The 14,495-nt window shown below is 35.8% G+C and overlaps 1 protein-coding gene across 1 annotated transcript in view; it reads right to left on the bottom strand.

Annotated features, from left to right (window-relative positions):
- trpa1b (transient receptor potential cation channel, subfamily A, member 1b) overlaps positions 1-14,495 on the bottom strand; it is a 56,486-nt gene that overhangs the window by 18,261 nt on the left and 23,730 nt on the right. The window contains exons 12-14 of the mRNA XM_062022046.1: positions 7,546-7,710; positions 2,164-2,278; positions 1,913-2,079 (exon numbers count right to left, since the gene is read on the bottom strand). Coding sequence (XP_061878030.1) covers positions 1,913-2,079; positions 2,164-2,278; positions 7,546-7,710 — 447 coding nt within the window. The remainder of the gene's footprint in view (positions 1-1,912; positions 2,080-2,163; positions 2,279-7,545; positions 7,711-14,495) is intronic.

The following is a 14,495-nucleotide window of genomic DNA, read 5'->3' as shown; positions in this document are numbered from 1 at the left end:
TTAAATCACAAATATTGAAATTCAACGATTTGGTGCATTTGCAAACAGCTAAAATTATGTACAAAGCAAACTATAACCTGCTAGCCAAGGATGTACAGCAATTCTTTTCAACTAAAGAGGAGCAATATAACCTTAGAGGAAAATCTAATTTAAAACATTTGTATGCACGTACAACACTTAAAACATTTAGAATATCCATATGTGGAATTAAATTATGGAATGGATTAACCAAAGAAATCAAACAAAGCACTAATATGATTCAGTTTAAGAGACTGCTCAAACTACAAGTGTTCACAAAGTACACAGAAGAACAATTATGATGAACATCTTGAACCTTTTTTTTTTAGATGACTATTTATGTATTTAATATTTGTTTACTCACTATGGTATAGTATTGATTTATTATGTATTTATTCACTGTTCTGTTACAAACGGAGAACAAGGGAATGGTATATTATTTCTATATGAAAAGGGGTAGGATCAAATAAGCTCTGCTTCTTCCTGCTCCTTTTCGGACGGGCTATAATGAAACAACTGGAAATATGTGATGCATTACATTGTATTGTATGCATGTTCGAAATAAACTGAAACTGACATGCACCTGGAGATAGGTTGATTGGCAACACTAAATTGGCCCTAGTGTGTGAATGTGAGTGTGAATGTTGTCTGTCTATCTGTGTTGGCCCTGTTATGAGGTGGCGACTTGTCCAGGGTGTACCCCGCCTTCCGCCCGAATGCAGCTGAGATAGGCTCCAGCAACCCCCGCAACCCCGAAAGGGACAAAGCGGAAGAAAAGGGATGGGTGGATGGATGAACTGAACTGAACTATTGATTTAAAAAAAAACAGCTAACCTAAAATTTAAAAAGTTAGAGTTTTACTTCAGGCTGAGTCAGTTTCTTTTCTAGTTGTTTTAGTTTTTTAACTAGTCTATTTTTGACCATAATGGATGACGTGCTGTATTAGGGGGTAAGAACCCTATGGATTTAAAAATAAGGCTAACCTGAAATTAAAAAAGGTTGCTCAGGTCAAAAAGTGAGTTTCACTTCAACACAAATATGTTTCTTTTTGGCAGTCTTTATGGATTTTAAACAAACAAAACTGAAATAAAAAAGGGTGCTATTTAAAAAAAAAAAAAAGCATAGCGTACAGTATTAGGGTATAGGCACCGTTTGATTTTACAGATGATCCAATCTGTAATGTAAAAGGTTGCTGAGATCAAATAGTGCAAGTTTTATTTCAGCACAAATCAGTTTCTTTTCTGCACTTATATGTGTGTGTGTGTGTGTGTGTGTGTGTGTGTGTGTGTGTGTGTGTGTGTGTGTGTGTGTGTGTGTGTGTGTGTGTGTGTGTGTGTGTGTGTGTGTGTGTGTGTGTGTGTGTGTGTGCGTGTGCGTGTGTGTGCACGCATATATTTGTCTAAACAATAAGGCATGACTGTCCAGTGTTTAAACATAAATACTATTGATTGCAAAAAAAGATCTAAAACTGGTTAGGTTAAAAAAATATGAATTGTCTGTGCAAGTGTCACTTCAGGACTAATCAGTTTCAGTTTTCCAATCTAGCAGCAGTCTTTTTTTTAACAATAAGGCAAAACTGTACGGTGTTAGATTGCAAAGAAGATCCAACTTGAAATTAAAAACATAGATGAGATCTAAAAATCGAAAATATCTAAATCTTATTTGTCTGTACAAGTCTCACTTCAGCACTAATCAGTTTCCGTTCTGCAGTCTAGCAGCACTGTAGTATTTCAACTTCTTTCAACTCTATTTATTTGAAAGTAGATCCAAACTGAATTTAAAAAGTTTACTTAGGTCAAAAATTTCAAGTTAGTTCTTCTTTTCAGCACTCTAGCAGCACTATAGTCTTTCAACAAGTCTCCAATGGGTGATATTGACTTTTTGCGTGACGTACCTTTCGCTGTCAATGACACCAATTACCACATCATGCTTCCCGTTTTGCACCGCCTCGTGTAAAAATGACATTTCGTGTTTGTTCATTTTGAACTCTGCACCACGATTCACCAAGACCATGACCGCAGCCGCGTGGCCCATTCTCGCCGAAATGTGGAGGGCGGTGTTCTGACGTGTCACACAGTAAGTAGTTAGTCAACTTTTGCCTATATTGTGAGGCACCCATGCAAACACTACACCGATAAACCTTACCCCGTCTTCATCTGTTTTGTCCAGCAGCTTCATATTGGCTGATAAGATAATGTCCATAGTTTGTGTGTATCCCTCGGAGGAGGCATGGTGCAGGCAGGTCCAGCCCTCGTAATCACTGCAGACAACCAAACATTGCATACATGGGGTGGCCATTAAAGCTTGCATAGGAAAAAAGGCAGAGCACAACATAGCGGTCCACTAGTCTGTAGCTGGGTGGCCGGAATACAATTATGGAAACCAAAAAAAGACGAAACAACTTACAATTTCAGAAAACACAATAACAAAAAGCAAAACATCTTAACATTTCAGAAAGCACTTTAACAAAAAACAAACCGACTTACAATTTCAGAAAACACATTCTCAAAAATCGAAACAAGTTACAATTACAGAAACCATATTAAGAAAATGTGAAACAACTTACAATTTCAAAAAACACTAACAAAAAGCTAAACAATTTACAATTTCAGAAAATAAATCAATAAAAAGCGAAAAGACTTACAAATGACAGAAACCGTATGTAAAAAAGACTAGACAATTTAGAATTTCAAAAACCACCTTAACAAAAGTTCTTAAAGGGGCTGTTTGCAACTTCCTCACAGTTACATTTTTCAAAGACAAAAAATAGAAAAAAGAACATCACCGGCTACCATTAGTAGTTTAACAGAATACATTTGTTTGACAATTGTTTACGTTATAAAACTTTTTACGGGCCTGAATAAAAGGATTGGTGTTTACGGCGGTCACTCACGCGGTCTCGTCAACACGTATGCACAGAGAGTGCGAGCCCACTTACAAAAGCAGTCCAAGAGATGTGACAAACAATTTGAAGTCATGTTATTATAGAATATACACTGACAGCTAACGCAAGCTATCAAATTTGCTATTATTAGCTCACAACACCTAAAGCTAACGCGCGTGCATGTGTTACGTACGTACGTAATTACGTACGAGAAGCCGAAAGAGGGCGGGTTATATTGTGTAAAATACATAGGAAAGTTGGCGCCCTGAGGCATCTGTGTAAATATTGCAAACAGCCCCTGTAAATTGTTGCCTGCAACATGTTTAAAAAAAGCTGGCACAAGTGGCAAAAAAGACTGGGAAAGTTGAGGAATGCTCATCAAACACTTATTTGGAACATCCCACATGTGAACAGGCTAATTGAGAACAGGTGGGTGCCATGATTGGGTATAAAAGCAGCTTCCATGAAATGCTCAGTCATTCACAAACAAGAATGGGGTGAGAGTCACCACTTTGTCAACAAATGCGTGAGCAAATTGTCAAACAGTTTAAGAAAAACATTTCTCAAAGAGCTATTGCAAACAATTTAGGGATTTCACCATCTACGGCAGGGGTCCCCAAACTACAGCCCACGGGCCAGATATGGCCCCCCAGTGTCCAAAATCCGGCCCGCGGGAAGTCCCAAGTTAAAAAAATATATATAATAACAATAGTTTAAAAAAAAAAAAAAAATTTGTAATTATTATTATTATTTTTTAAATTTGTCCTTACTAGTCCATTTTCTACTGTCTCCTAGCCACTCAGGCAAATCATATTGTCTAAAAATGCATTTTACCATCGATAACGTGACATGCAGCAAGTGCGCTCTTTAAGTCAATTAGTGCCCGAGGAATACATATGACTATATATATATATATATATATATATATATATATATATATATATATATATATATATATATATATATATATATATATATATATATATATATATATATATATATATATATATATATATATATATATATATATATATATATATACATACACATATAGACACATATACATATATACACATGTATATAGATATATATATATACATATACACATATATATATATATATATATATATATATATATATATATATATATATATATATATATATATATATATATATATATATATATATATATATATATATATATATACACACATATAGACACATATACATAAACATAATGTATATACATATATACACATATATATATACATATATACACATATACATATATATATATACATGGACATATACTTATACATAGACATATACATATATACACACACATATATACACATTTACATGGACATATACATATATACACACACACACACAAAATTACATAATATATATATATATATATATATATATATATATATATATATATATATATATATATATATAATAGCGGCCCCCAGCCAAATTGTTTTACCCCAATGCGGCCCCAGAGTCAAAAAGTTTGGGGACCCCTGATCTACGGTCTGTGATATCATCAAAAGGTTCAGAGGATCTAAAGAAATCACTGCACATAAGCGATGATATTACGGACCTTCGATCCCTCAGGCGGTACAAAAAGCGACATCAGTGTGTAAAGGATATGACCACTCAGGAACACTTCAGAAAACCACTGTCAGTAACTACAGTTTGTCGCTACATCTGTAAGTGCAATAGGGCTGCAACTAACGATTAATTTGATAATCGATGAATCTGTCGATTATTACTTCGATTAATAATCGGATAAAAGAGACAAACTACATTTCTATCCTTTCCAGTATTTTATTGAAAAAAAACAGCTTACTTATTTTGATTATTGTTTCTCAGCTGTTTGTACATGTTGCAGATTATAAATAAAGGTTTATTTAAAAAAAAAAAAAATTGCCTCTGCGCATGCGCATAGCATCTGTCCTGGGTATGACGTTAAACTACATCCAGGCATGAGATGGGAGGTTGTGTGTGGGGTTAGTGAGTCCCAACTAACGTCTATAAAATGCACACAAAGAACCGTTTGCACCTTCTCTTGTGACTGGCGGGCGGTCAGCGCCATAAAGCTGAGCGGGTCCCTGGGTAATTGGGGCGTGGACAACCAACAGGACAGACTAAGTTCAACAGCCCAGTAAGGCAATTAGTCTAGGAGAAGGATCTCTGATATAAAATACCCCTTCCAACCCGCACCAAGCCAGCGTGGAAGGTGTAGGCTAATAACCAGCATGAAGAGTACGCCAAGAGATCGTTCACTATGGCAGAAACATGCTGAGGCTTTCGTCCAGCAGTGGACTGACAACGGCTGATGATGATGCGCATAGCATAGATGCAACGAATCGATGACTAAATTAATCGCCAACTATTTTTATAATCGATTTTAATCGATTTAATCGATTGGTTGTTGCAGCCATAAAGTGCAAGTTAAAACTGTACTATGCAAAGCGAAAGCCATTTATCAACAACACCCAGAAACGGCGCCGAGCTCATCCAGGATGGATGGATGCAAAGTGAAAAAGGGGTCTGTGATCTGACGAGTCCACATTTCAAATTGTTTTTGGAAACTGTAATTAAAGGTAATTAAAAAGGGCGGAAAAGTGCAAGAATTTACGACACGAACGAGAAAAGCATGCAGCTTCCACTCCAGTCCAAGGGAGCAGAATTGAAGAATGCATGAGTTTGCAGTGACCACTTCGTTAAAAGTTTGTTAAATATATTTTTAACGTTTATTATTTCCCATTTAAGTATTATCTTGATATTGTTTGTATTTCCTAAACACCAGTGGTGGGCCGTGCGTTTCCCACCTAGGCCTTCAGTGATGTCCAACTTCAATGATTACCTCCCAAAATACCATAATTTATGTCACCACATGACCATTGCTGGAGAAATACTATGCAGGAACACATCTATGCACTACTATTCATTGAAACACCTCAACAGTGTACAAAACGGGTTACTTTCCGGCGCATTTAAAAATCAATAAACCCGCATCAGCAATTAAAACATATCTTATGTGGTACTGTCAAAATTAAAATTGCAAAAAATAAAGACATAAAATATTTAAACTCACAATTTGTAGCACCCATTCGACGCCGTATAAGCCAGTGGTACCCCTTGTAATCGGTTGCTTCGAGTGGAAATGGCAGGCATTTCCCCATTTCATCGCGGGGACAGCTGAGCTAGCTGCCGGGGTTGGCCAACATCGTCTCACAAGATGTAGTTTCTCTTTAAATATCCTTCTTGAAAATGGCCTTGCAAATATATATCTGCCACCTAATCAACGTTTTGTTCTCCTTCTTTGTGGGTTTGGCGCAACACTTCCTGCTTCCTGCTAAATTGCAATTTGTGAATGGATAATCACTTTGGAATGACAAGCGAATATCCAATCACAGTCTCGTTAACATCAGGCTACCTAGATAGGCTACCTTTAACAACTTTCTGATTGGCTATCGCAACTGTCTATCGACTGTATGTGTTCTCAAATTCATCCGCTAACGGTCCCGGTGAGTATCCAATCACAGGACGTGTAAATGTCACGTTCAACGTGAGGCCATCTAGAGGGCCTTATTGACAACAACTCGTGATCTGATTGGCTATCGCAATTATCTATCAACTGTATGTACCCGTTTGCTTACAGTGCACGGACGCCCGCATTGTTGATTTTAAAGGCCCCAGGCAGATTTGGTACAGCATGGCAACATAAGCCAACTGAATTCTGATTGGATACAAACTCTAACTTAAAAACAACAGCACTGGAAGGAGCATAATATGACATGAAGAGAATATGAATACTTTTAGATATTTAGTGAAAGTAAATTAAAAAATACTTTTATCTTTAATTATGATCATGATTTCTGGTTATGTTAGGCCAGCAGAGAAGACCTTGCTGGCCCTGATGGCACACCACTGCTAAACACGTTTGCTACAATGTTTCAAAAGGCACCAACTCGGCGAGTCTAAATAAAAGAAAGCAAATATGAGCAAAACCTAAAAGAGTTAAGCTTTTACTAAAGGCAGCAATCATAAATTAAGCTTTCAGCACATACACAATGTTAAAATCTATTGGTGAATCTGGGACAAACACGTAAATGGCGCGTGCAACAAACATGGCATCTTAGACGCAAAGTTACATCATGAAATGCAACCTTACCCGAGCAAAAACGATGCATATTTATCCCTGAGCGTCTTGATACCAATTTCCTTGACCCAGTTACACACAAAGAAGTTGTAGACCTCCATGCTTTCCAAGTTTCCATCTGTTTTGTCGTGTAGAATGGCATCTGGAGCACAGTAGTTCAATATGTCTGGGAACATGACCGACGTATAATCCTTCTATCACTCGACAAATGTATTTTTTATAAAGTATAGCGATCTATTCTATTTGCTCGTATCTGCTTCTTGCAGGAAGATTCAAGCCTTTTTTGTACTCAGATAGTTCGCGCTCTGCTTGCTGTACAACTACCATCTTAGCTTGGTTGACCACCACTGGTTTTTACTTCCAGGAAGAAGTCACGTGTCGGAATACCAGCAATAGCAAAGTATCAACTGTGCTACAATGTAATACGGAAATACCCTCCAGTGCCTGTGATGTGTGTTGGGATGTTTACCTGTGAAAAAGAGCACCTTTGCGCAGCAGCAGATCCACTACCTGTGTGTGCCCCCCTCTGGACGCCAAATGAAGCGGCGTCAAACCCCGCTCGTCGCCTTCATTAAGCAAGCGGGAGTCTTTCATGGTCTCCAGCAACCTGTGACACGTATTAATACGCCCATACCTGCAGGGAGAAAAAAATAAGCAATATCTGAAAAGGCCGCTCAGGGGCCAGCAGCACTGATATGACGTCTATAACTCATAAGTCATATTACGATCGTTGTGAGCCTCCTTGGCCTTTTAAAGGAGTGTGACGAGACTACTTGAAGCGCTGTCGGAAAGATTTAAAGCGTGATACCGTAACATGGCCTTTCATTTGCCCCGTAGCTCTCCTGGAATGACTGCACCTAACGCACAAGTCAATGACAAAATTGGTGACTGTCCACTCGTTTCACATTCCTGGTATGAAAAAAAAAGAAAATCACATATGCCTGGCTAATTGGATTCTATTCCAGTCCTTTGGGTCACTGCGTAATGGAGCTGTCACAGCCGATTAATCTTTAAAAAAAAAAAAAAACTTTTTGTGCGCAAAAATTGAAATGACCGAACACTGAGGTAACTTTTAAGAGCACTTATTATGTTAGTTTGTCCTCATCTCACTGTTCTTCAATTATATTGATGAAAGATTTGGCTTGTGGAACATCGTGACTCAAGTCTCTAAGGAGCAATATTTTTCCTGGCTATGCTTCTGTGGAGTCATTTATCGATGACCAATTTTATATATATATATATATATATATATATATATATATATATATATATATATATATATATATATATATATATATATATATATATATATATATATGTATATATATATATATATATATATATATATATATATATATATATATATATATATATATATATATATGTATATATATATATATATATATAGAGAGAGAGAGAGAGAGAGAGAGAGAGAGAGAGAGAGAGAGAGAGAGAGAGAGAGAGAGAGATAGATGGATGTATTCATATAGATAGATAGATATATATGCATGTATATGTGTGTGTATATATATATATATATATATATATATATATATGTATGTATGTATGTATGTATATGTATAGATATGTGTGTATATATATGTATATATATGTGTGTATATATATCTATATATATATATATATATAGATATACTATATATGTATATAGATATATATATAGATTCATATAGATAGATAGATATATATGCATGTATATGTGTGTGTGTGTGTATATATATATATATATATATATATATATATATATATATATATATATATATATATATATATATATATATATATATGTATGTATGTATGTATGTATGTATGTATGTATATGTATAGATATGTGTGTACATATATCTATATATATATATATATATGTGTATATATATCTATATATATAGATATATATATATATATATATATAGATATACTGTATATGTATATAGATATATATAGATATATAGAGATATAGATATATATACATATATAGAGATATAGGTATATATGTATATATATAGTTATATGTGTATATATCTCTACATATATATATATATATATATATATATATATATATATATATATATATATATATATATATATATATATATATATATATATATATACAGATACGTGTATATATGTATACATACTGTATGTATACAGTATATGTATGTGTGTATATGTATGTGTGCATGTGTATACATGTGTATATATAAATGTATATGTATATACTATGGCTGTCAAAATTAACACGTTAACTATAAATTGCAATAACGGCACTCTTTTTTTTCGGGCAATTAATGCGAACACTTCCTTTTTGACACTCGTGCTGTGCCGTAGCGGGAACTTGGCTGCAGTTCACTTGCTACTGATATGCCACAAGCGAGCAGAAATGGACAAGGGAAAGTCAACCTCATGGAAATATCAGGTTCAAAGCCGTGGCTAGGGATGTGGGTATTGATCCTGTGGTATCGATATATCGATACTCACACGCTACTCATTTGGCATCACTTTTCTGAAAAAAGTATCGATATAAACCAAAAAACGGCGTGTGGGGGGTGCAAGCATCACTTTCAGATGTTTTTGATTACTTACTTAACTTACTATGTGGTGGGACACCCCTGTACCTGGCAGATTATAGAGCTGGCCCATTCACGTCACAGGAGACAGCGAATGAGCGTCGTCAACGTGCAACACACACACAGCCAGCCGACAGCTTGTTACTTTTCCTGAACAGCAATCTGAGACTTCAGTAAAGTGTGACGTGTGACGACATATCTCGAGTACACTAAAGGTGTGATGGTGTCAGACATTTTTGTAGATAATTTTTCCAAGTTCATTTTCTCAGGGAACTGTCTTTCGTATGCAGGTTTATAGGACAAGGAAATCCTAGTTTATTGTGATAAGGAAATTATTGACTTTGCTTCAGAGAAGTGTTATAAGTTTACTTACACAAAGAGGTTTGAAACATAACATTGTTATGAATAAATGTTTTTTTAAGCTTTTTCTACCAATACTTTTTTTTTGAGAAATGAGAAAAGTGAAAATGCGTATATTTTTGTTTATATTTAATTTATTTTTCATATTCATGTTATTTATTTTAATTTTACTTTTATTATATATTGACCATAATGAATGTGGTATAAATGGTCTGTATTTGTCTTGTGATTTGTCTTAAATAATAACAATAGTAATAATATTTTTGACTGACAAAAATTGCCAATAAGAAATTAATGGTATCGGTATCGGTATCGATGAAAATGCAAGAAAAAGTATCGGTATCGTATCGAATCCTAAAAGTGTGGTATCGCCCATCCCTAGCCGTGGCAAGTTTTTCTCCCGACAAGAAAGGACTATTTTTTCACCGTGAGAAGAGGCGACATTCCTGAAGCAAACACCTGTTGCATGCATCGAAAGATGTGGATGGTGCTTCACTTCCGTGTTCAGATTACGGTTACGGTGCAGTGATAACATAACATTTAGTTTGTTACTGTGACTGATTTAGTAAGTAAGATGACATAAAAGCTCAACAGAAATGAAAAGACGGTCGGCAGGATGTCGAAAGGAGACTTTTTTTTAAATAGCAAACAATTGATATACACATATATATACATATACACATATATGTATATATACCAGGGGTCACCAACGCGGTGCCCGCGGGCGCCAGGTCGCCCGCAAGGACCAGATGAGTCGCCCGCGGGCCTGTTCTTAAAAAAAAAAAAAAAAAAAAAAAAAAAAAAAAAAAAAAAAAAAAAAAAAAAAAAAAATTAAATTAAATCTACATAGAAAAAACACAAGATACACTTTCAATAAGTGCATCAACCCAAACAACCTCCCCCATGCACACTCATCCACACAAAAAGGGTTATTTCTTTCTGCTACCAATATTCTGGTTCCCACAACATAGACAACACATCTGCAAGGGACACAGTCCCTGAAGCACACATGATTGTATAGGCTGCTGGTCCACTAACATTTTCATTAATTACTATTTTTTATGTAATTATTTTTATATTGTTTTACTTTCTTTTTTATCCAAGAAAATGTTTTTTATTTATTTATCTTATTTTATTTTATTTTTTAAAAAAAGGGCCTTATCTTCAACAGACCAGGTTGTCAATGAAATTAGATTTTTTTAAAGGGTTTTTTAAACCAGGCCCAGTCCAGATAATGTCCAAGTCGGACTCAGCAACACACACCTTCATTCATGTATACAGAAAAAAATTAGGGAACACAACAGATTGCATATAATTTATAAACAAAACACTTTGCATTCCATTTGAAAGGACGTTCCCTTTAGATTTCCGATCCTTAACATTTTACATTTATCATAATTAAGCTTTAGGCCAGATTGCTGTGAAAATATGTCCAAAAGATTAAGAAGGTTCCGCAAACAATGAGGAAAAATCTTATCTTTGTGAATCAGCCTTTTCTGACATGAACTTCATCAAGAACAAACACAGAACACGCCTCACTGATGCACATCTGCAAGACTCACTCAGAGTTGCAGTGTCAAGTTACACACCAGAGTACAACACACTAGTTAACAGCATGCAATGCCAGGCTTCCCACTAACTGACAAAGAAACAGATAACAGATTTGGTGTCCAGTTCAAAGTGTGACATGATTTAAAAATTTGAGAGTTGACTTTTGTATTTTACATGAGCTATTATTTGTACAAACATGGTGCAAAATAATTCATGATTTGTTAAAAAATGTTAGTGGCTAGCTAGTTAAAATGGGATATTGTGATTTCACAAGACTGTCTTAGAAGTGATCATTTGAAAATGTTCAATTTGAAAAATGTGCACTTAGAGAAAATATAAAAATAAAGTATTGCATATTGATATTTATCTGTTTCTATATATATTTATTGTGAGAAATCATTAAGATGATCAGTGTTTCCACAAAGATAAATATCATTAATTATTAATAATAACAGAGTTAAAGGTAAATTGAGCAAATTGGCTACTTCTGGCAATTTATTTAAGTGTGTATCTAACTGGTAGCCCTTCGCATTAATCAGTACCCAAGAAGTAGCCCTTGGTTTCAAAAAGGTTGGTGACCCCTGATATATACACATCTATATGTATATATAAACATATATGTATATATACACATATACATGTAAATATGTATATATACACATAAATGTATATATAGGTATATATACACATATATATGTATATATACAAAATGTGTATATATGTATGTGTGTGTATATATACATACATGTGTATATATATACATGTATATGTATATATGTGTGTGTATATATATATATATATATATATATATATATATATATATATATATACATATATATGTATATACAGTATGTGTATATATACATATATATGTATATACAGTATGTGTATATATACATATATATGTGTGTATATATATATATATATATATATATATATATATATATATATATATATATATATATATATATATATATATATATATATATATATATATATATATATATATATATATATATATATATATATATATATATGTATGTGTGGGAAAAAAATCACAAGACTATTTCATCTCTACAGGCCTGTTTCATGAGGGGTTACCTCAATCCTCAGGAGATCCTGAGGATTGAGGTAACCCCTTGCAAACACTGTTTCGGCAGCTCCTGCAGCCAACCTGATGCCAAACGTCATGCTCAGCATTCCTTTGGATTTTATCAGCAAGGCCGAGAGGGGGATCCTGACGACTGGGCAACCCAGGATCTCTGTATGTAATGCCCAGGCTTACGCTCTGGAGAGGACACTCCAGCTTCACTTTTAACCAAGTGTGGAAACAACACGGATTCTGACAGTTACGGGTTAAAAGCCCCCATCCAATTGGCGTAGGAAAGGGGCGCCACGGCTCAGTTTCGACAGTGGAAGGGATCATCGTGTCTCATCGGTCGACTACCGTCCGCCTTAAGCCAGGCAGCCCCTGGTCAAAAAGGTGTGGTCCCGCCAACGTTTGCCTGCTTCAGTGGGTGCCTGGAGCTTAGTGTACTGCAAAGGCATGAAAAGCAGACGGTTAATTTTATGTACCAGACAAACGAAACAAGAAAAGAAAGAAGACTCCAGCTCTTCGATTAGCAAGCTGGAATGTGCGAACAATGTGTACAGGAATCTCTGATGACCTTCGTGAAGTGGACGACGCCAGAAAGACGGCCATCATAGATAAGGAGCTTGCCAGGCTTGATGTCAGCATAGCTGCTCTTCAAGAAACTAGGCTAGCCTCCAGTGGGTCTCTCAGAGAGGCTAACTATACATTATTTTGGAAAGGTAGAGAACCTGAGGAGCCTCGTCAGCAAGGAGTTGGTTTTGCAGTCAGAAACACACTTTTGGCATCAGTGGAACCTCCATCAGGAGGTACCGAGCGATTGCTGTCTATCCGTCTCAGCACTGCTACAGGTCCAGTGAACATTCTCAGTGTCTATGCTCCTACTCTTTCTTCAACTGAGGAGATTAAAGATAGATTCTATGAGCAACTTGATGAGCAGATCAAGGGTTTTCCTAAGGATGAGTGCTTAATCGTCCTTGGCGATTTTAATGCCAGAGTAGGTGCAGACCATGCATCATGGCCATCTTGCTTGGGACACCATGGCATCGGAAAGATGAACATAAATGGCCAGAGGCTGCTGAAGCTATGCACCTATCACAACCTCTGTATTACAAACACCTTTTTTAAGAGCAAACCATCGCACAAAGTATCATGGAAACATCCCAGGTCTCATCGATGGCATCAGCTTGATCTGATAATCACTAGGCGGTCGTCACTAAATAACATTCTTATTACTAGAAGCTATCATAGTGCAGATTGCAATACTGACCATGCTCTTGTGAGCGCCAAAGTGTGCCTACAGCCCCGTAAAATTCATCGCTCCAAAGCAAAGAGTCGTACCTGCATTGACACATCAAAGATGTCAATTTCATGCAAGGTGGATGATTATGTATCAACCCTGGACCAAGCTCTTCAAAACCTGCCGGAGCATAATGCTACAGCAAAATGGAACGCCATTAAAGAAGCAATTTACAATACAGCTATTTCTACTTTTGGGAAGAGGGAAAGAACTAGTCACGACTGGTTTAATGCCTATCTACCAATCATGGAACCAGCAATTGAGGCCAAACGCAAAGCATTTTTGGCATACAAGAGATGTCCAAATGCTCAGTCACTTGCAACACTCAAGAGTACTCGTTGTTCCACACAGCGCATTGCCAGACAGTGTGCAAACAACTATTGGCAGCAGCTCTGCGAAGATATCCAGATGAGTGCTGAATCTGGTAACATCCGTGGCATGTACAATGGTATAAAGAAAGCAGTAGGACCTGTTATAAAACGGACTACTCCAATTAAATCTCGGATAGGGGAGAAGATTACCAATCGAGAAGA

The sequence above is a fragment of the Entelurus aequoreus genome, linkage group LG15, assembly GCF_033978785.1.
Source record: "Entelurus aequoreus isolate RoL-2023_Sb linkage group LG15, RoL_Eaeq_v1.1, whole genome shotgun sequence".
NCBI classification, from domain to species: domain Eukaryota; kingdom Metazoa; phylum Chordata; class Actinopteri; order Syngnathiformes; family Syngnathidae; genus Entelurus; species Entelurus aequoreus.
This window is presented reverse-complemented; position numbering and strand designations above follow the sequence as displayed.